At 43.3% G+C, this 21622-nt stretch overlaps 2 protein-coding genes across 7 annotated transcripts in view; both read right to left on the bottom strand.

The window, feature by feature from the left end:
- Positions 1–18186, bottom strand: part of ADHFE1 (alcohol dehydrogenase iron containing 1) — a 30545-nt gene extending 12359 nt beyond the window's left edge. Inside the window, exons 1-10 of one of the 6 annotated variants that reach the window (XM_017677203.3) lie at positions 18079–18185; positions 11318–11355; positions 9433–9479; positions 8149–8202; positions 7813–7967; positions 7483–7679; positions 5858–5935; positions 4538–4643; positions 2669–2821; positions 790–888 (exon numbers count right to left, since the gene is read on the bottom strand). In XM_017677203.3, coding sequence (XP_017532692.2) covers positions 790–888; positions 2669–2821; positions 4538–4643; positions 5858–5935; positions 7483–7679; positions 7813–7967; positions 8149–8202; positions 9433–9479; positions 11318–11355; positions 18079–18137 — 986 coding nt within the window. In that variant the 5' untranslated portion in view covers positions 18138–18185. Of the gene's footprint in view, positions 1–789; positions 889–2668; positions 2822–4537; positions 4644–5857; positions 5936–7482; positions 7680–7812; positions 7968–8148; positions 8203–9432; positions 9480–11317; positions 11356–13061; positions 13234–18010 lie in introns of those variants that run through there. The other 5 variants (XM_017677219.3, XM_017677227.3, XM_017677235.3 and 2 more) reach the window with 5 other exon arrangements.
- A 1299-nt stretch (positions 18187–19485) lies between these two features.
- RRS1 (ribosome biogenesis regulator 1 homolog) lies at positions 19486–21105 on the bottom strand. The gene has a single exon (XM_017677197.3). It carries the CDS (start codon positions 20971–20973, stop codon positions 19876–19878), a length of 1098 nt encoding a protein of 365 aa, XP_017532686.3. The 5' UTR covers positions 20974–21105; the 3' UTR covers positions 19486–19875.
- Between the last annotated feature and the right edge of the window lie 517 nt (positions 21106–21622).

Genomic DNA, 21622 nt, shown 5'->3' with positions numbered 1-21622 from the left:
TGTGGAAAAGTCTAGTAGTGCCTCAGAATTTAAACATAGTGTTACCATATGACCCAGCTACACCACAACTAGGTATATACTCAATAGAAAAGAAAACATATGTCCACACTAAAACCTGTACACTAATGTTCATAGTAACATTGTTCATAATAGTCCGAAAGTGGAAACATTCCAAATGTCCACCATCTGATGAATGGATAAATAAAAGGTGGTATGTCCATATAATGGAATGTTATTTGACAATAAAAAGGAATGAAATACTGATACAACCATGGATGAACCATGGAAACATTAAGCTAAGGAAGCCAGACATGAAAGACCACATCTTACATGATTTCACTTATATAAAATGCCCAGAATAGGCAAATGTATAGAGACAGAGAGTAGAGTAGTAGCTACTTGGGGGATTGAAGGGCTACAGCTAAATGGTATGGGATTTCTTTACAGGGTGATAAAATGTCCTGAAATTGATTGTGGTAATGGTTATACAACTCTGTGAATATACGAAAAACCACTTAATTGTACATTTTAAGTGGGTGAATAAACAGTGTGTGAATTATATCTCAATAAAGCTGACATCAAAAAAAATCTATGATCCAATAAACTACATTTGAATTTTAAAAATATTCTGGGACTCTACATTAAATTTCTTCTCTCTGTAGCATATTTAAATCTTACCACCTGTCTTAAATTATAACACACACACACACACACACACACACACACACACACACACACAAATTAAAAGCAATAGCTTAGGTGATGAAACAAAATATCAAATTTGCTTACCACAGATGAACACCAGCATTTCCAAAACCAATGCCAGCAAAAGCACTTGCCAAGTGCATATTAGACCTTGCTTCAAGATCGTCAGGATTTCTGATAGCCCTGTGGATGATATAAATACTTAACAATAGCATATCAACATAGGCATTTCCTACTTAACAAAGAGCCACCTTAGGGAAAGATCTGGAAAAAAAAAGAAAAGCTGCTCAGTAAAAAGAAAAATTAGGCAAGTTATTCAAATGACAGCTTGTCTTCTAAATAAAAATGGAAGGGAAACATATTTTCTCATCAGTGAACTCAGTGAAGGCATAATAAATACACTGTCAGGCTGCTCATGTGATAAAAGTGCCAGGGGAAGCAAATCACTGACCCTTGGACTCTGAGAGCTGCTCTAGAAAAATGCCGGGAGACTCATTCTTCTTCTTCATTTGTCAATGGCCTTGACTGCAGCCGTGAATGGACTTAGAGTAAACATATAATCAGAAGGCACAAGGCCCAAGCCTGGTGTGCTGAGTCCCTGTCGCCTGGGGCTACTTGCAAGCTACACGCAGCCTGCCCTGCCATCTTTCTTCCTGTGACACTGCCCTAATCAGACTCACTGGGGGCCTCTTTTGGTATCTGTGGGGACTGCGCGTTATTGAACAATTACTGTGAAAGTGGGATATTATTGTAGGATGAGCCTTTGCTTGCTCTCGCTGTCCCCAAGGCCATTTTGGAAAAGCAAATTCTCAAAGGCCCTTTTCAGATGCAGCTCAGCCTTTCTGCACACACTGCTCAGAGGCCCTGCCCCAGGGAGGAAGCCCAGGACTGCCAAGGGAACCACTTCTCACTTGCCTTATCATGATTTTGCCTGGAGTAAGGGCTTTTATTATGAGGGCCACAGGCTTTTTTCCTTTCGTTTAGATTGCTTAGGCATTTGTCTCCTTTCCAAAACCCGTTAGTTCCTGTTCCCTGAGTAGCCAGATGAAATAGCAGATGATGGAGCTGCCACCTTTCCTCTGTCCATTTAACCCCTCACCGCCCACTGCTGTTCTGCCAAGCCTCCTGTCCCTGTCATACACAACGGCTGACCATTATCTGTAACTGCTTCTACTCAGTCAAAAGTTGCCATGCTTCTGGATGGTCTCTACAAGCCTGAAATAGTTATGCGTCCCTTCTCCTGCTCCACTATAGGATGCAGCCCAAGTCCCCTCTCAAAGCCAGAGGAGGCACTGTGCTTACATGTAGGCCTGATCAGCAGTGTCCTTCCCCTCTATTATGTGTAAGTACAATAGTGAGTCTGACTGTATGTGTCTCAGTGCCTGAGGGATCAGCTTGCATCTTTAAGTATATCTTTGCTCTCAGGAGCCTGTTACAGCTGTGTCATTCATAAATCTTTCAAAACCTTTTAGGAAGTCTTTTGTATTTCCTGGGGCAGACGAGACTCTATACATTTATTTCTTAAATTAAGTGCATTTGAGTTCGCTCAATAGGTTGATTCTGTGTGCCTTTGGGCAGTGTTTGGATGGGCACAGCCAACCTCTGCCTCTGTGGTTCTTTTTGCCCTTGGAAGCCACATCTCAAAGGACATCTTCCCTCACCCTAGCTTTGGTTTTGAGGCTTTGATGATAAAGCCTTTTATCTGCATCCTCTATAAACCAGGGGCTCATATTCTGTCCCTTTGCAGCCTTACCTTTTTGGAGTGAAGGATACAGTTTTCACTTGTCCTCACGTGGCTCCCTCCCCATCTCGCAGGGCTAGCTGGGCCCTGATGCTTCTTCCTTCTGATTGATCTTTGGTGAACAGACTTGTTTAGGATATTTCAGGATCTGGGATGCAGTATTTTACGTGAGGGTAGAATGTGGTGTTTCTATTCTGTTTCTATCCCCTCTGGGCGACATACCTCTTCAGATACTTAGCAACAATCCGTAGTGCGTGGATGGCCCAAATGTCACTGATGGGGTTGCTGCCCTGGTATGCTGGCCGGGAGATGGGATTTGAAGGGCAGCGGCTCCGCATGTGGTAGGGAAGGGCGGTGTAGGACTCCAGGGCGTGGCTGACAAGAAATACTTAAAATACATAGATTGCAAACATCCTCTTCCTTCTTTTCTCCATTCAGATTACAAACTGTCTTAGAAACTTTGGTAGTCACACCACTGCAGATATGCTATGTAGCGGTGATAATCACAATATATTCCACTAGTCAGCTTCTTGTCCACAACAGTCACTGCTTATTACAGAAATTAACACAGTGAAGTTTATATTAATAGTACTACAGTATTTTTGACATGTATGTGTAAGATTACATATGGCCCCTTTCTAGTGCAAATTAAGTCTCCATGATGTTGAATTTTTAAACACTTGAATCATGAAGAATAGCACTGAGTCTAAAAAGTGATTTCCTCGCAGGATATATTTACCATTTGATACATTGCATTGATCAAAGGTCATATTATCCAAGAAGGGTCATAGTTAACCTAGTGTCCTTTTAGGAGTATGGTATCGTGGGTGAGAAGACAGCCCCTGGGATCAGCCGCCCATGTGTGAATCCTAGCACTAGACCCTCCTGCTGTGGGCCTGGGGGTGTGTCACCATCTCCTTGTGACTCTAAAATGGGAATAAATAATAGTACATCTTCATGGTGCTTCTGTGAAAAAAATGAGTTGACATATGTAAGGCACTTAGAATAGTACCCAGAACATTGTAAAACTTATAATCCACCATTATTTTTAATTCTTGGCTGAAAAAATAAATCTGATTCCTTTTTCTTACATGCTCTATACTCAGGATTGATTATTTCAGGAACAAAGCTTCAGAGTTTCCTCTACTTGCTGTCCTGCCATCAATTCTAGTTAATCAACTGCAGAAGATGAAAAGGAACATAACCATCTAGATCAATGATGCATTGGGAACACAATATAATGTGAACTATTTTTTGTATAAATTATAGTTTTTAGACCTAGAGGATTTATTCTCTTCTACATGTGAGAAGCAGATACCATCTTTTGAACACAGCATGTACCATGAGGAGGAAATCATCCTGCCATGCCACAGATTTTAAGATATGTTCTGATCTCAGAGATATTAGAATGTGGACGAATGGGCATGTGCAAATAGGGCAGATTGGGACTTGCTGAGTGTGAAGTGCCCTTGGGACCTCTGTGAGGCCACTGGAATGAATGACCTGGAGCTCAGGAACAAGGCCTGTGGTTAGAAACACTGATTAGAGAACCATCAACATATGGCAGCTGAAGCCCAGGGAGCATGTGGTCTGGCACTGGACAAGTTACCAACATCTCAAAGTCAGTTTTCTTTTTTGTATGGCACAGAGCTGTGGTGAAATGAAGATGTGTTCAGACTGCAGACCTGGTGAGCACAGTCCAGCCCAGGAAAATGTTAGCCCCCTTTCTTGCCCTCTCCCATGTTGCAGCAGCCCGGGGAGCTCCCCGGTCAGTGTGGCCCTAGAGAAGGTGCTGCAGCTCTGAGGTGCTGCATGCCAGCTCCAAATGATCTCCATGCTGTGTCCCTGTGGCTGTAGCTGTAGCTGGGGTGGTCCACCCTGGGCAGCAGGTTTGTGGTTCACCCGGACCTCACCTAGTCGCCCACTTTTACAACTTTAATATTTTCATCTAGGAAAGGGGATAATGTCCCCCAAAGCTATGGGTGCTATTGAGCGCTAATCAATGAATGCTCAGCAAGTGCTTTCAGCAAGAAAATACTGTCCACAGACCTAGGTACTGAAAAGTGCCCCCCAGGTGGCACTGGTACCTACCAAAGCACATCGAAGCCACTGTTGGCGACCACCCGGTCAGGCATGTGCAAGGTGTGCAGAGGATCAATCAGTCCCAGTGTGGGTTTGATGGCTCGGGAAGCAATACCTAAGACAGGGATTTTCAATAGTGGTATAGGTATGCATACCATTAAAAGAAAAATTAAGTAACTTTAGGAGAACAAATTATCCTACAAAGATAAGATTCATTTTCATGTAGGGAAGCAGCAGGGGCAGTGGGAAGATGTTTGGAGTCAAAAATCTGGGTTTTTTAGTGGAGCTAAAGCTCTTTCAGGTTTGCAAGAGCCAAATACATACAGCTCTTCCCAGCTCCAGGGCAAGTAACATCATTGGCTATGGTGGGAGTGTTTATGCCACAAAATTGGCAAATGCTACAAATCAGGGCTTATATGCTGATTAAATTCCAGAGAGCTGGTTTATTAGCCCACTGCAGGTTTGGGTCCTTGCTCTGCAACTTACTCTGTGTCTTTGGGCAAGTCATTTAGCTCCTCTGAGTTTTCTGTAAGATTAAACCATAACAACACAGGGCTTCCATCCCTCACAGAGCTGCTCTAGGGATTGCATTAGATAATATGTAAAAATTTTTGAAAAGGTAGAATTAAGTGTTGGTTACTATTATTATCTTTAATAATGTCAAAGGACAGTTAAATTTAATTTAAAAAAGAAGTTACTATAAATGTGTGGTTGAACATCCATTTATTCTGCTACAAAGGCCTGGAAGGATATTGAGCAGACTCAAGGAGAGGGATATTTCTCCCACATTAGCTGAGACAAAGAAGATGGAAAGCAGAACAGTGGTTACTTGGAAATGGGGCTGGGAGGACTGGTGGTGAAGCGGCATTAGGGAACTTTCTGAAGTGATGGGAATGTTTTGTACCTTGATTGGGGTGGTGATTATCTGTGTGTATCTATTTGTCAAAAGTCATCAAACCAGACTTTAAAATGTCTGCATTTTATTATATAAAAATCGTATCTCAATGAAATTAATTTAAAATGTAAAAAGATATCTGAGAAAGGGAATAACCATTTATCATTGACATACAGTCACTAACTTAGACAGAAAAATGGCCAGTCCAGATTCTTGGCATTTCAATATGCTTTTGTAGGTAATTCTTAAAAAGAAGTTATTAAATTTTTCATATTTTTACATGTACTTGAGAAAAGAAGGAAAATGTGTATATACACATACTCTTTCCTTAACTCCATAACTCCTTGATTTTTAAATATTAATTAAGAAAAAGGGGGTGTGGTTGAAAGGTAAAAGAGAATTTAAAAATTATTTTTCATGGGCGAAGTTCTTACCAGTTTTTACTTTCAAGTGTTCGTAGTCAAAAATAGCAACTCCTGTAGTTTCACTCCCAGTTCCTGACGTAGTTGGGACTTGAACAAAATAATTCCAATTTTAATAAAGCATCTCAATAAAGGTGAGTGGAGATACTTAATTCAGCTTTAGGAAATAAGGAGCAAAGTGAGAGAAGGAAGCTTTGTTGCTCCTACTGCTTGCTTAAAGTCTGTATATGTATAACTATACATATATGCATCATACATATGTCTGTGACTGCATTAACATGTGTGTATAACAGTATGATGCCTGTCAGCATTAACATGCCAGATTAACATATGTGGCACCAGTGCCTGCATGAATACACATGCATATTTAACATGTACAATGTCCATGTCTGCCATAACATGTATAACAGGTGTGTGCACTTTGATGACTGTGGGTGAACTGAGTTTGTGTTAACATGCATGTATGATGTCCATGTCTATGTTAACACACATGTGTTTTAAATACTTATGTGTGATGCCTATTTCTGTATTAACACTGAGGAGTTCTGGGGACCTGAGACTCCTCTAGCACCAGAGCTTAAGCAGCTGCAGCTGGGTATTCAAATGCAGGCTGCTCAGCATCTCTAGCAAGGAAACTCATATTTGCCTCTCTAAAAGACATCTTTATTCCCTTTTGGCAGCAAGCACAGTAATGCTCTGCCTTTGATGGGCTCTGCGGTTTTGTAGTTCTGTCAAGTTTTTAAACTTTACTAATCACCCTCTGGGTGATGCTGACACAGTTTCACGAGAGGGTTCCATTTGTCCGCCATCAATTATGCTGCTCCCTGCTGATTGCTCATTCATGTCAGAGCAGTTCATCTGCCATCAACTCACTCCTATCCCATCACAAGGCCTATTCACAATGAGGGCAGAAGAGGGGCTGAAGAGAGAGGACAAAACTTTACACTGATATTTTCCAGTTACCAGTTGGTACATTTTAGCTATACAACTCTAAACAGTAATATGCTAACAGCCATAAAACAGGAGGGAAGAAAAGACTGAAAGATCTCAAGATCTGTGGGGAAGAGACAAGCTATTCTGATTTGGGTTTGCACGTTTGTCCCCCAAACAGCCAAAGAGCAGATGTTGCCCAGGGACATGCTGCCATGCTGGCCACATGTCCCAGGGCAGAGACAAAGGCCCAGGTCAGCTGAAGAGCCATTATGTGGAAGAAAGGGTTGAGTCACACCAGAGAAATAATAGTGAATATACCCCTTAAATTCCACAGTGGCTGGCAAAATGGGACAAAACAGAGAGGGGTTTAGAAGAAAAACCTGTCAATAGAGGGATCTAATGATATGTAAATTATGACCATCCTCTGGCCCCCCAACTCCACAGAGTGACTTCATAGCTTAAATCTGCAAACTCTCCTACCACTGACCCAAATTGTCTCTATCTGTGCAATAATGAAGATGAGAATTTTAAACATAAATAAATTGCTATGTTTTGATCTCCAAACAAGGTGCTATATTGAAATGAAGAAATCAGAAAGCTTTGGAAATATACGCCCTAAAATTCCTGGCTTGTATCTTTCCCAAGGCCTTTTGCCAAATGCAAAATCAAACAAACAAACAAACAAACAAACAAACAGTCTTTACCTGCAATCAGAGGCTTAAGAGGCACAGACACGGGTTTGCCCTTCCCAATGGGGGCATTGACATAATCTAGGAAATCAGAGTGAGGGCTGGATGCATACAGATTAGCGGCTTTACAAGTATCCATGGTGGAGCCACCACCCACAGCAACGTAGGCATCAAAAGTTCCCTTTTTGGCAAATTCAATAGCTTCCATGAAGCTTGGAGAAGGGAAAATAAAAGACATTATGTCATATTTTTAAGAAATAAAAATATCAGATGAAGCCTGGGGAAAGTTTTAAGCAACAATAATTTGTGTTGGTTTTCACTTAATTAACAGCCCTAAAAAGATACCTTCTATCAGTTGGTTCCACCCTCACATTATCATAAACCTTAAAGTTTATGCCATTCTTCACTAGGGAATCCATAACTGTTTGTACAGGAGGGAGCAGGGAGAGGTTCTTGTCTGTCATCAAACAAACATTTTTAGCACCCATGTTTTGTAGGTCCTACAATAGTAAAAATAATTTATAAATTAGGTTTGATTGCAGTAGCACTGTATAGACTCTTCTGGCAAACTTAACATTGTACATTCCTAAAAATGAAGGACTCAATTGCTGTCAATTTGCACTTGTTTTAAAAGATATGTAACATTTACAATAGAAGACTGTCAAAATCTTAAATACTTGCCATTCCTACTTCCTTAGTAACTCCTGCTCCATATCTAATATTTGAAACAGCCATCTGAAAAAAAAAGGATTTAGATTTAAGACTAGAGAATTGACCATTTCATTTAATGTTTCTTAATGTCTACAGACTAAGGTACATATTTCTTAGCATGGCCTTCCAGATCATGCCCCTTTTCCCCTAAGATTCATCAAAGTTCTTTAAGCTAACCTAACTCCAGTCTCAATGGAATTATCTTTTCTTAAACACATCATAAACTCTCAATTGTTCCCCCAGTTTCAAATGCCTGCCTTCCCTTGCCTCCATACCTACATTAACTCTCAAATTTCTTATTTTCCAATTTAAATGTCTCCTCTGTGTATCTTTTTCCCCTTCATTCACTCATCCAACCATTCATCCATCCCTCCAACCATCTGCCCATTCATCCTCCTACCCACCCAAGTTACTAAGTGTCTGCTAAGTTTCAGGCACTGTGCTGGCTCTGGTAATTCAGCTGTGAACAAGAGAAACATGGCCTCATAAAGTTTACAGATGAGAGAAGAACTTTTACGCTAATGGATGATGGGCCACTTTTGGTCATTTTATGTTTTGTTTGAACCACATTATACTTGAATTTCTTTTTTTAATTTGGCTGATAACTCTGAAAATCAAGAATGAAAAAGTCCAAAGCAACTGTCTAGATTACTCCCTTTCTTGAATAATTGGGCAACTTGGGCCTGCATTCCTGTGCAGCAGCAATCTCGCAGGACTGAGTGCACGCCGCACCCTTCAGAAGGACTTGTGCTCTGGTAAAATGAGCCCTGTCTTCAACCAGACTGCTCATGGACCTGTTGTTATCTGTCAGGCCTCTGGTGACATTTTAATTTACAGCTCTTAAACAAGGAACAGCCAGGATTTCAATGAGTAATTATGTAATTATAGTATGATAAAAATTAATCAGAATTGATTCTTCCTTTATTTGTGCTTCAAAAGATTACCTGGACCTCTTTTTTTTGGGGGGGGGGCGGGGGAAACTGTTAAAATTACAAAACTAAAGAAGATGTAACATACGACATATGTAAGTTGGAAAGTCTGTGTAAACCAGGAATTTGTCGTATTTCTAGGCATTACTCATGTTTTCAGAAAACTTACTTTCCATTATCCTAACAGGGTACTTTGCCTAACCAAATAATGGGATTAGGGAACATCTGTTAATAACAGGTTTCAGATGAGGTGATAATGCATCAACAAAATACTCAAGGTGGGTTTTTTCAGGCATTCATTAAAGAATGGATTGATTAAATCTACCTCAAAGGCATAATCTGTTGTTTTCCCAGAAGGTGAAAGTCCAGGAGCTAGAAATGTAAAAATTAGCATCAGAGTAAGCCTCAAAAACAGCAATGACATTGTAATGTGATGGTAAATTGGTATTTCCAAAGAGAACACAAGCATCTCCCTTGAAGTCTTACCTAAAATGCATTTTTCAGGTTTCATTGTACAAATTAAAATTAAATGCCTGCATTTTAAGAGAAATTAATACTGACTTGATGCTTATTATATGAAAAGTTATTTAAAATATTTTCTCCATTGAAATTAAAACATACTTTTGAAAACAATGTGTAAAAATCCTCTAGAAAAAAAATCCTTCCGACTCTAGAGCAGGGTTATTGTCAGAGAACAACTTTTAGTAAATTCATTGATTGGGGAAGTCCTGCTTACACTTCTTACATTAACTGTGACTGTTGAACTGATTTTTTTCCATGGAGTTTCCATGGAATTAAGATTTTTTTCTTACTTATCACAATAAGATATTTACATTTTCCAAGGTTATATATGTAAAAAAAATTAGTTATCTTCGTGAAATTTAATTTAAAAACTTTATAAACTGATGTTTCTTTGTAATGTTTCAGGTTTTTGTCATGGCAAAAATGACTTTCTATCATATTGGAACAAGATGGCCCCACTTAATGAATTTTATCCTTCTTTTTATCTACTTATTTTTTTATCAGTCCTTGTCAGTCTAAAAAAGACTGCAAAAACATTCACAGAACAATTTTCACTACCTTTTTTTTTTTTTTTTTTTACAGAAAGACCACAACTAGACAACAATCTACCTTTGGCTCCCTGAGGGCAAGGGTATCCGTTATCAAAATTCTATCTCTTTGATCCCTAACAACTTTAAAGAAATAATCTATTAATCTTATTATTGAAGTTTCAGAAAAGACATAAATCAAATCCTAAAAAACAATGAGATTATTTTTCTTTAAATTATTAATTTTATTTTCCAAATAGGAAATCACTGATTCTTTGTTGAAACTAATTAAAAATTGGAGAAAAGCAGCTGAAGACAAAATTCTGGTTAGGTCTGTGAGGGCCTAAAAAAGGCTGGACATGCTTCTGTCTAGTAGATGGCCATTAATGACTAGAAGCTTCCTTGCTTTGCCTTAAATGGTGAGGCACATTGCCAGCGGGAGTTACCCTCTATTCTACTCCCTAAAAAGCTTCTCTGTGGGTTTCTGCTTAGGATCCTGTGTGGGCAGGCCCCCTCCTTTCCAGTCTCTCACAGTGCTGTGTAGATTTGACCGTTCCTTCTAAGAAGTGAAATTAATTTTTGTGTCAGTAATTCATGTGACATTCTGAGGACATGCTGAAGCTACAATGAGCTTCCTGCTGTTCTATGGACAATGGAGTTGGTAAGGATTAAGACATTTGTAGGAATGGAAAACTATGTCATTATTTTTAATTATTAGAATGTTATTTTTTCAAAAATTGATACAAATGAGTTTTGTCTTCAGGAACCACCTTGTTCTTCAGTCTTTCTGTTTTGAGGTATATTAGAACATTCCAAAGATTTTATCTTGATTAATTGTTTGAGGAATTCAGACAATTTAAAAATCCTATCTGTGCCACCATTTTTAGCTTTAGCAAATAATTCTATTTAAAATAGAAAAATATTATAAACAGTATTAGGTATATATTTGAGCCAAACACATAATCAGTTGCCTATATTCAACTAACACTGTACAATTACAACTATAAATTGCCAATTTCAAGTGAAAAGACAACCGTTTTCATCAACCTTCCTCTGACATGCCTTCGTTTTCTCATTTCAGTCTTTGCCCAAATGTATGATAAGTGCTAACTGTGGAACTGGAAACTGTGACCAGTTTAAAAACACAAAATGTATTATTACCTTGGGAGTAAGTATGAGAATGGGTCGGGCACTGGCAGCTAGGGGAAAGAAAAAAAAAGAAAAATTGTAAAATGAAACTAGAAAACTAAAGGATAAGATGCATTGAAGTAACTCACATTGCATCCTAGTCTTAAGATGCTAACAAGGTAGCTACTAGCAAACGCTGTGCATAGCAAACCCCAGGAATCACCATGGACAGAAAGTCGACTCGGAGTCTTTCCAGTATTGTAGGATCATTTTTTTTATGAATTATTTGAGCAGGTCTTAGTAAATGCCTGCAGGGAGCTGAGATAAGCACTCTGAGGATACAGGTAAGTTTAAGATGGGGGCCCTGGTCTCCGTGAGGTCCCAGCTCCCTCACTAATTTAGGAGCTTTGACCTCGTTGACCCAAGGTTAACTGCTCAGGAGCCTAACCTCTCCCACCCCCTTCACCCGGGGAACTTTCCTTGTCTTCAGGTGTTTAATTCTAATTCAAACAGGCTCTGGGCCAATTCTTCCAAGAAGCCCTGCGGGGCCTGCCGGCCTCCCTGGTCACCACGTGGCGCCTCCCTCCTTTCCCTACCATCCTCAGCTCGCACCGCTGTCCCTTCGCTCTACGCTGGTCCCTCCCGGTCGCCCGCGCTGCCCAGCGGCCCGCACGCGCTCCCGGCTTCCCAGTTCTCACCCCGCTTCTCTACCCTTGGCTCTACTGCCCAGGGGACCTTGTTATATAGTGTGTAACACCCCCACCTCAACCAACGTCCCCATTCAAGTGCGTAATGAAAACATCTGAGGGGGAATATGAGAAAGGAAAAGGGGTGACCTCAATAGTGGTGAAGACCTCAAAAAATTGAGAAAGGTGGTCAGAACTGCGGTTTGAGTGCCGCCACGATCCAACGCTGCCACCTCGTGGTTAGAGCTGAGACAGCCAAGAGCTAAGTTTGCAGGAGCATTCGCGCTGTTCTCAACCCTCAGGGGAAATCAAAGCAGGCAAGGTGGGTTTGACTTCTGAGGGCTTTTCCAGCTTTAGGCCCTCCATGGAAAAGAAAACGGAGGCAAAGCGGAAAAAAAAAATCCAAACTCAAAGCTTTCCTTTGCATAGGATGGGGGTAGCACATGCATCCTTCCACCCCCGCCCCCACCTCTTTTTATTTTATGTTTTTCAGGCTCTGGTCTACCTCAATTCCTCATTCCTGTTCCTTACTTGTGGTTTGAACCCCATCCCCTCCTGCATTTTAGGACCTCCTTCTGTCCTGTGTTTTCTTGTCTTCCCCTCACCTGATCCTTGTCATCATATTTAAGAATTTCACACCTAAAACTCACAACTTCTTGTTCTCCCCTGCTTGTTTACCCTCTGGTTCAGCCCATACTGTCTATATTAGCTGGCTCCATTTCCTTGCCTCCCACACATTCCTTGTCCCCGAAAATCTGCCTGCTGTCTCCACAAGTCCCAGCTTTCTTGCTGTACCCTCCCGTCTCAGACCTCCCAGCACCTTGCTGCAGCAGCACTGAATGCGTGGGCCACCCCCACCCTGGGTGGGTGAAATGTTTTTCCTGGCTTCCAGGGCTCCCTACTCAGCTAGGTTTCTCTGATTATTCTTTTTCCAGCTTCTTTTCATTCTACCCATTCCTTCAGCTAGGTTTCTCTGATTATTCTTTTTCCAGCTTCTTTTCATTCTACCCATTCCTTAAGTGGTGGGTTCTATCCTGGGCTCACCCCTCACCTTTTATAGCCAGCCTTGCGTCAAGGTCCCAAATATTTACCTGTCCAAATGCATCCACTTCTCTTTGGCCCTCTGCTGCTCTCTAGTTATGGCATCATCTCTTGTCTGATTACTATGGTGGTCCTAACAGTCTTCTCGCAGCTCTGCCTTTGTCACCCTGTGGTCAGAGCCATCTTTCCAATGATGTCACTCCCTTGTTTAAAATTACCTCAATTACCCTCATGGCTCCTAGGATAAAGTTCAAACCTGGCTCTGCTTCACTGGCTTTGCTAACCTCTCCAGTCTGGCCCCTCATCTTGCTCCATCTCTGGGGTTGATATCCTGGAAAATCAACTCTGTTCTTTTCCTTTAAGTTCTTTTTTGCCTCCAGAACCTTGTCCTTGTTATTTCTTCTGCCTGGAACATGTTTCCTCCTCTTTTACTGGGTAACTAGAATCCTTTCCTGGGTCAGTTCAGATGTCACTTCCCTTGCACAGTCTTCCTTCCCTAAGGCTTAAGGTCCTGAGTAGATACCCTGTCACTGTGGTCTGCAGTACCATGGGCCCCTCTTCATTAAAACTATTAACACACTGTACTGTTGGTGCTAGTTTCCTGTTCCATCTGCCTCTGGAGTGTAAATTTTGTGATGGCATGGCAAGATCTACATTTTCTCACAACTTAATCTGCAGTGGCTAGCATAGTGTCAGGTGTAAGGTAAGGCCTTAATACTGATGGAATGAATGAGTAAATGAATAAATGAACGTAGACACTTTAATTCCTCTGACTTTCTTTTCTCTTTTCCTGGTGTACCAAGATACAGAACCTGACCTGGGGTGGGGAGAACAGACTATGGACTCTCCCACCTTCTTAGGATAGCCTGAAACCACTGACAGGCTTCCTGACTCCTCATGAGAAGCAGAGAAAACCACAGTTACAGCAAAGTCCTTATCTATCCACTTCTGGCTCTGGCCCAGTTATTCTGACTTCCCTCCTGATACCACTGATAAACTGGCCATACTTATGGCAAAGGCCAACCCCTCCTCCGTGCACTAAATCTTATATACCCAAGGACATCACTACCGACGTTCCTTTTTTCACCTGTCATAAAAAATTCCCTCCCAGTAGATCTTACCCACCACATAAAATGTTATTTTTCCCATATTATATTAACAAACAACCTTTTCTTGTCCCTCCTCCCTCTCCCAATGCTACCTCCCCCTCTCTCCTTGCCTTTAGCTGACTATGCCTGCTCTCTCTGCCCTCTCTTCTTCCATTCTCTCTGGAACTTTTCCCAATCAGCCTTTGCCCCCAGCTCCTATGACAAGCTTCCTAGGTTACCAGTTTCCTGCACGTTGCTAACACACCACTCAGTCGTCAGTCCAGGCTTCATCTGACTGGACCTGTCAGTGGCATCTTCCTCTCCCCTTCCTTCTCTCTGGAAACACTTTCTTCCCTAGGTTACCAGAACCATACTCTCTGGTTTTCTTTTTACTGCACTGGCTGCTCCTGGCCCAGTTTCTTTTCATGCTGTTGTTTCTGAATGCCAGAAAGTTCCAGGGTTCAGCTTATGGACACCTTTCTTTCCACACTAACTCCCCAAGTGACCTCACTTGGTCTTATGGCCTTGACTGAACACCTTCTATGCTGATGATATCCAAATTTATCTTTCTGGTTTAGACCTCTCGCCTGAACTCCAGATTCAACTGCCTACTTGACACCTCCACTTGAATGTCTATTAGACGTGTCTCACATTTTCCCTGCCTAGGACTCACTTCCTGATCTTCCCTTAAAGTTTCTTCCCCATCCCAGTTTAACGACAACTTCAGTTATTCAGGACAAAAAACCGTGGGGTGATCTTTGGCTGCCCCCACTTAGTCCCCAAAGTCTCTGACCTCATCTCCCCATCATAACTCACTCTGCTCATCACCATGTCCTGAAACCATGCCAGTTATGCTCCACCTCCAGGTACCTTCCCAGAGTTACATGGCTCCCTCCCTCCCTCCACTGGTCTTTTGCAACAGTTGCCTTCTCAGTGAGAGTGGTGGGTTGAGCTCCTCAAAATATTTGGGTTCTAATCCCAGAACCTGCAAACATTACTTTATAAAGCAAGGAGGACTGCAGATGTGATTAAATTAAGGATTTTGAGACAGATCATCCTGGATTATTTGGGTGGGCCCAAAATGTAATCATAAGTGCCTTATGAAAGGGAGGCAGAGGGAGATTTGACACACAAATAGCCAATATGACCACTGAAGCAAGATGCCAAGCTGCTGGTTGTGAAGATGATGGAAGGGGCCACAAGCCAAGGAATGCAAGGAATGCAGCTCCAGATAATGGATCCTCCCCTAGTGCCTCTGAGGGTCTAAGTGTGCCCCTGGCTTATACATGATTTTGGTCCAGTAAAACTGATTTTGGACTTCTAAATTCCAGAACTGTAAGAGAATAAATGTATGTTTTAAGTCACCAAGTTCATGGTAACTTGTTAGAGCAGTGACAAGAAACTAATACAGTGAGCCTTCTCTGACCACCTTTTCTAACATTGCATCACCTCCTCCAACCCCTGTGTCCCCTTCACTTTCTCTTTCTCTTCAATACCTATCAACATCAGATATACTCTAAATTTTCGTACTAGTTTATTGTCTGGACCACACTCTGTGCCCTTAGGCTCAAAGGATGTCAGGCTGTTTTATTCCCTGCTGCACCCTAGGGATGAGAACACTGCAAATCTGTGATGAATGTGATGTCCCCTTTCCTCCTGGCTTTCTCTCACCTTTCTGGCCACATCTCCTAATTTTTAATGCCGGTTCCTTTTCCTCTATTCAAAGTGCAAATCACTTGCAAATTCAAATGCCTAAGGAGGCTGGCTGTCAGTACAGCTGTTGTGTGGAGTGAGGGTGGGCTCTGCTGGGGTCCCTCAGGAAGCTGGAATGCTTGCCCTGTACCAAGGGGGTGGCCACCACTTCACCTAAGCTCTGGCAGACTTCCTCTAGATGAAATGTGGGTTGAATGATGCTATTTCCCAATTTTCTAAGATTTTTATCTGAAATCTCCCACTTTTAAAATGCTTACCTTATTAAAGAAAGTAAACATGTGCAGAACAAATAAGCCCCATTTTGCTTCTCCTGCCTTAACAATGCTTCTCCCCAGGCCTTCAACCCTAGCCCTTTTCTTCTAGGTTTACAGTTTGCCAAGGCCTTTGCTTCTACATCTGTGGTTTCAACTGTTCTCTCTACACATGAATGAATCCACAACCTGCTCCTGAGCTCCAGAACAATATATTCAATTACATGCTGGGGTTCTTCACCTGGACATACTTGAGGCATATCCAACTCAAAATGCCCAAGACTGGTTATCTTTTCCCAAAAGCTAGTCCCCTTACAGTCCCTATCTTGGTAAATGGTCCCCACTGTTTACCCTGATGACCCAGCCAGAAACCTCAACTTCTTTGTCTTACCAACGAGATACAAAATCCTGCTGATTCTGATTTCTCATACCTAACCCTTATACCAGCTGCCTGTCCTTCATGCCTAAAGCCATCACTTTTTGGCTAGAGCACTACAATTACCTCTAGTCTTTCCACTCCAGTCACCACTACCACCAGAAAGCTCTAACTTAATTCTAATCGTGCCATCTTCCTTTGTCATGGTTCCACGAAACCATTCTGAAAACATGTTCTATGTGACACTGGTTCCAAGGGATATGAATGGTATTGCTTGATAAAAAGAGTTCCATGATGAAACAGGTTTTGTATAGAATTTAAATATAGCTAACCCTTTTTTTTCTTCTCCTGCAGGACTTTTCAGAGCCCTACATGTGCTAATATATATCTTGACTTTTCAAGAGGGCTATGCAGCAGTGAGCAGTTTCCCAATTCTTTTTTCATGGAGCATCTCAAGGTAATGTCTCACAGTGAGAACTATTGCTTCCCTAACTTTCCATTAGCTATAGGACATAATTCAAATTCCTTAGCAAGGACTGAGAACAAGGATTGTGAAACAAGAATATCTGGCTTCAAATCATGGCTGTGCCATTTGCTTAGCTGTGTGACACTGGTTACATTATTTTCCCCCACGCTTTTGTTTCTTTATATGTAATAGGAAGATAATAATATGGTATGGAACAGGGTTGTTGTAAGGAATTGAAGTTACTATCAAAGTACATATAAACTGCAGGACACTGCCTGGCACATGGTAAGTGCCCCATAAATGCTTTTTTCTTATTCCCAGTCTTTGACCATCTGTGTTTCCCACCCTCACCTCCTATGAAGGTAGGTCCTGACTTTAACTTTTAGATTCTGATCTACATCGCTTGCCTCTGGTGCTGCCATGCTGTCGCCTGAAATACTTCTCTAGTCCCCTTATCTCCACCTGTTAGCTCAAAATTTTCCATGTTTTCCTAGGGTGACTGTGCACTTACACATTCAACGAGTATAAATCAGGGGGCTACTAGTACCTGCCATTTCTGGAGGTGCAGTCAGACATGTCACAACATTTTAAGGCCCTGACTCCCTGCACATGCCCGGGAGTGAAGCTCCAGGTGATCTCTCACATTCACCTTTCTCTTCTACACAATCTGTCTGCTGCATTCTGCACAGGTTTTACAAACCCTGTCCCCCTCATCCAATTCCCTACTAGATTTGAAACTGCTCCAGTCTTGAAATTTTTGTATTTTGTATACCCAGCACCTATAACAGCTTTGGGCACATAACATACACCCAATACAAATGTTGATTGAATATGATGAGTTTTCTTGGTCACTGTGCCAAGCCCCGCCACTGCCTGTGACATGTGAGGAAGCACTGTTCTCTCTAGGCCTTAGTTTCCTCAACCGTAGAACAAGCAGGCCACAACGTGCCTCACCGCGCAGTGCCAGGCTGTACCGCACACGCCGTGACAACGCCATCCGGCCCATGCACGGTTCCACGCACAGCGGGCGCGCACTGCGGCACCTCCTTTCCCACGTTCTTGAAAGTGACCCTAGGAAGAACGCGCGGGGCCGGACAGGGCGTACCTAGAGGAGCCGCGTGGGCACCGCGGCATCCTCTGGTCCCTCGCCCGCCCTCAGGGCCCCGAACTCACGCTGCTAGCTGCAGTTGCTTCAGCAAGTGCGCGACCCGCGCGCGGGCGGCGGCGGCCATGGCTGCGTTTCCTCCCTGCAGCCCCGCCTCCGCCCCTCTGCGGGCCAATCCGGGCTGCCACCCTATCCCCGCCACCCAGGTCTGGGGCACTGGCTCTCCTGGGGCCTAGGACTGTTTTCCCACGAGTCAAAACCTTGACTGCCCTAGCGGCAACGTCCCAACAGCCTCCTCTGAAGGTGGCCTAAGGGTGACTGCTCTATGGGGTCTTGGGTACTTAAGTCTCTGTACTTAAAACCCTGTATTTACTGTTCGGGACATGGGAAAAGGGAGAGAAACAACGGCGTTCTTTTTGCAATGATTCTTTTAAAATTCTATGTTGCCTTCTTAAGGTATTTTCAGTATAAATTAAGGTATTGCATTTAAACTGTTTTAAGAGTAAACGAGAATCTTGCCCAAAGCCCGAAGGTCATTTTTACAGGGCCAGAGCTGTATCCAACTCTTTAAAACCAAAGAGAAAAAAACAAATATGCCCAAACAAAACACTAACAACAAAAAACCCTGGACAGTTGAGAATTTAAAATGTTAAATGCTCTATAATGGCTTGACTTTGGATGAAGCTGTAAATGGTTCCATCAGTAGTTTAAACTTTGCATGATCACACTATGCCCCTATGAAAAAGTTAATCAATGATAGAAAAACCCCACTTTAATCAGAAAGTATTCTAAGACAGTAAAAATTGAACATCTTTTTAGTAACCTATGAAATCTTAATTTTCTTCCATAGCAATTTCTAAATATTATTTATAAAAATGAGACACTTTAGAAAAAACTCCGTTTTAACTTTCTACCAATTGTCACCACAAAATGCAAAACAGAGTGGCTTTCAGCACTGTACAGGAGCACCCCCGCCACCCCCCTCGTCGCCGGATTCTAGACCTAATATGAATCCTTTTCAGGAGATACTTATTTTTACAAAGGAGTTATATTTCACCTCCTCATCAAACGAGTTCAGGTCAGTTTGACTAATGGATCAAAAGACAATAATGTTCCAATTATGGATTTTGTGGGTTCCTTTCTCTTAACAGCCTCTACTCGAAGCTTTAAAAAAATGTGAGGATGTAAGTGTTGAGAAAGATTTAAATATTTTCTGGATTAATGAGGATTATCACCATTATAGAGTGAAGCCCAGATTTATCATTTACAGTAAATGCTTAAGTCTTTTTTCAGAGATACCAGTTGCACTACACTTTCAATATTGTATCTCATACCAAAATAAGTATGAGTTTTTCTAATAAAAGTGGGCTCACTGAAATCATAACTTAGCTGCTTTATTTTTTTAAAGTAAATGAAAATAATCTGTACCAGGTATCCAGGTCACGGGCTTTAGATTTCGACCAATAGACAAAAAGTTAAAAGCAACATTAGATAGACACTTTAATAATTAAACAACCTTTACAACAGTCCAGTTCTGAAAATGTAATCTTTTCTTTTTCCCCGGTTTTGATAATACACAGGTTATAAAAATAATGCAGAAATCAAAGTCCTGAAGTATGAACTCTTCCGCACACAATATTCAAAGTTAAATAGAAGAAGATAGCTGTTTAAAAATAGAACACATTGCCAGTTTTGACCAAATTCTTTCCCCAATTTTTATGTCTTCAAATACACCCTTTAATCTCCAGCCAGTCTTGGAAGTCCAATTTAGTGCTATCTTGAAGGCAGGGCCACCTTCTGCATCCTCCTACAGTACCTACAACTTAACATTCAGTGTAGTTTACAGGCGGCGCCGAGGGTTAAATTTATTTCCTCCTCTTTCCTCCTTGGCGTGGCCCTCCTTTCCTTTTGCCACCTAAGCCAGGAGGTCCGGAATTCACCCTGCCTCCCAAGCCCCCTTTCCTTTTCCCTCCCTGCCTGGCAGGACCCCCATATCTCTTTCCTCGAGGGCCCTGTCGGTCCCCCTTTTTCTTGCCCTTCTGGCTCATTTTCCTCCTCTTGGCTGCCGCCTCCTGGTCCTCCTCCCTCATCTGCTTATTGGCGGCCCTCGTCACATCCAGCTGAGGCTTTTTGCTGTTCATGACTCGCAGCAGTTCCAACTGGCCCTTTTTCTCTGCTGCAAAGTCCCCGAAAAGTGGCTGGAACTTCCTTTTCTTGCCGGAGCCCCGGGGTACCTTCTCCTTGGGCAGGCGCTCCTGGAAGCGCCCCACGGAAGCGGTGGAGACCTTGGCCACCTGCATGGCGCGGCCCAGCTCCTCCTTACTCTGGTGTCCGGTAGGGTGCATTCCGGCCGGACTGGGCAGCTGCATTTTATGTGCGCGGGCCAGATTACGTAGCCGGTTCAGCTCATTTTTGGCTACCCGTTCTTTCTTAGCCTGAATCCTCTTAGCGAACTGGTCCTCTAAAGGGTCGGCACTGCCCGGCACCTCGATCAACCAGTCCTTAGTATTGTCGCGGGCGCGCTGATAGCCCCAGCGGCGCCGCCACTGTCCGCTCACCTCGTCCCACACCAGATTAGTCTTCTTTTTGGGACGGATGCCTTTGAGGCGCGCGAACTGTTGCCAGCGTGTAAGCGGCCGCGGCCGGGGCACCGGCTTCTCGCGCGGGAGGCGCGTGGTGGGTTCCGGCAGCCGCGCCACCAGCGCCTCCTCCACGCGCTCCGTGGGCAGCTGCCACAGCTGGTTGATGAGCAGCTGCGTGTTGTCTCGCGCCAGGGCCCGCAGCTCGGCCTCAGGCGTGGGCCCCGCGCTCCGCAGCCCGGTTGGAGGGTTCCGGTCCGAGGCCAGTAAGTTACCCAGGTCGAACTCCAGCTCCAGCTCCTTGTGCACCGTGATGCGCTGCAGCTTCTCTGCCTCGTCCCGCCCGGCCTTTGCCAGTAGCTCCTCCACACTCTGGCCCTCCATGACTCCAGCTGGGCTCGTTCGCTCCAAGGAGACAGGTGAAATCACTCCTCAGCCAGCGCAGGCTCAAGCCCGGGAAACACAACCACGTGCGGGCGCCCAGACACTCTGTCCGGAAGAGAAGGCAACCTTCGCTTCCGGGTCACCCGGAACTGGTTCCCAGTGCGGGCGACCCGAGGAGAGGCCAGCAGAGGGCGGTGTTGGAGAGCAGATGGGATTGTGGCTCCAGCCCCGAGGTAGGCGACGTGGGTGCTAGAGCCTAGACTACAAATTCCGGGGCCTAATTGCTTGTGTGGCACACAGGATGCAGCGGCGTACATTCACAGGGCCGCAGACTCGGGGTGGTCCCGGAGCCACCGTGGTACATTTTCAGTATAAATCACTTCTGAAGATGCTCAGCTGATCAGCCCTTTTCGGGTTAGAAAAATTATATTTCACCGGAGGCCTGACCCATTCGTTCAGGATCCTAGCTAGCTGTGCCGAGAAAGACGCTTCACACAGATAGACATAAAGCGAAGTGTAGAAGATGGCTTGGTTTTGTTTGGGAGCGAGCCGGAGCTGGCAACTAGCCCATCCTGAGTGGGCACGGGTGTGCACTCTCCCCACCGGAAGGCTGATGTCTGAGGCTGCACCCTTTCCTGTTTTTTGGCCA

The sequence above is a fragment of the Manis javanica genome, chromosome 2 (genome assembly GCF_040802235.1).
Source record: "Manis javanica isolate MJ-LG chromosome 2, MJ_LKY, whole genome shotgun sequence".
Taxonomy (NCBI): Eukaryota; Metazoa; Chordata; class Mammalia; order Pholidota; family Manidae; genus Manis; species Manis javanica.
The sequence above is the reverse complement of the archived record's forward strand: the minus strand, read 5'-3'. Positions and strand labels throughout refer to the sequence as shown.

Excerpts from the sequence above, each read along its gene's own strand:
- RRS1 (XM_017677197.3), bottom strand. The coding sequence starts at position 20,973 with ATGGAGGGCCAGAGTGTGGAGGAGCTACTGGCAAAGGCCGGGCGGGAC.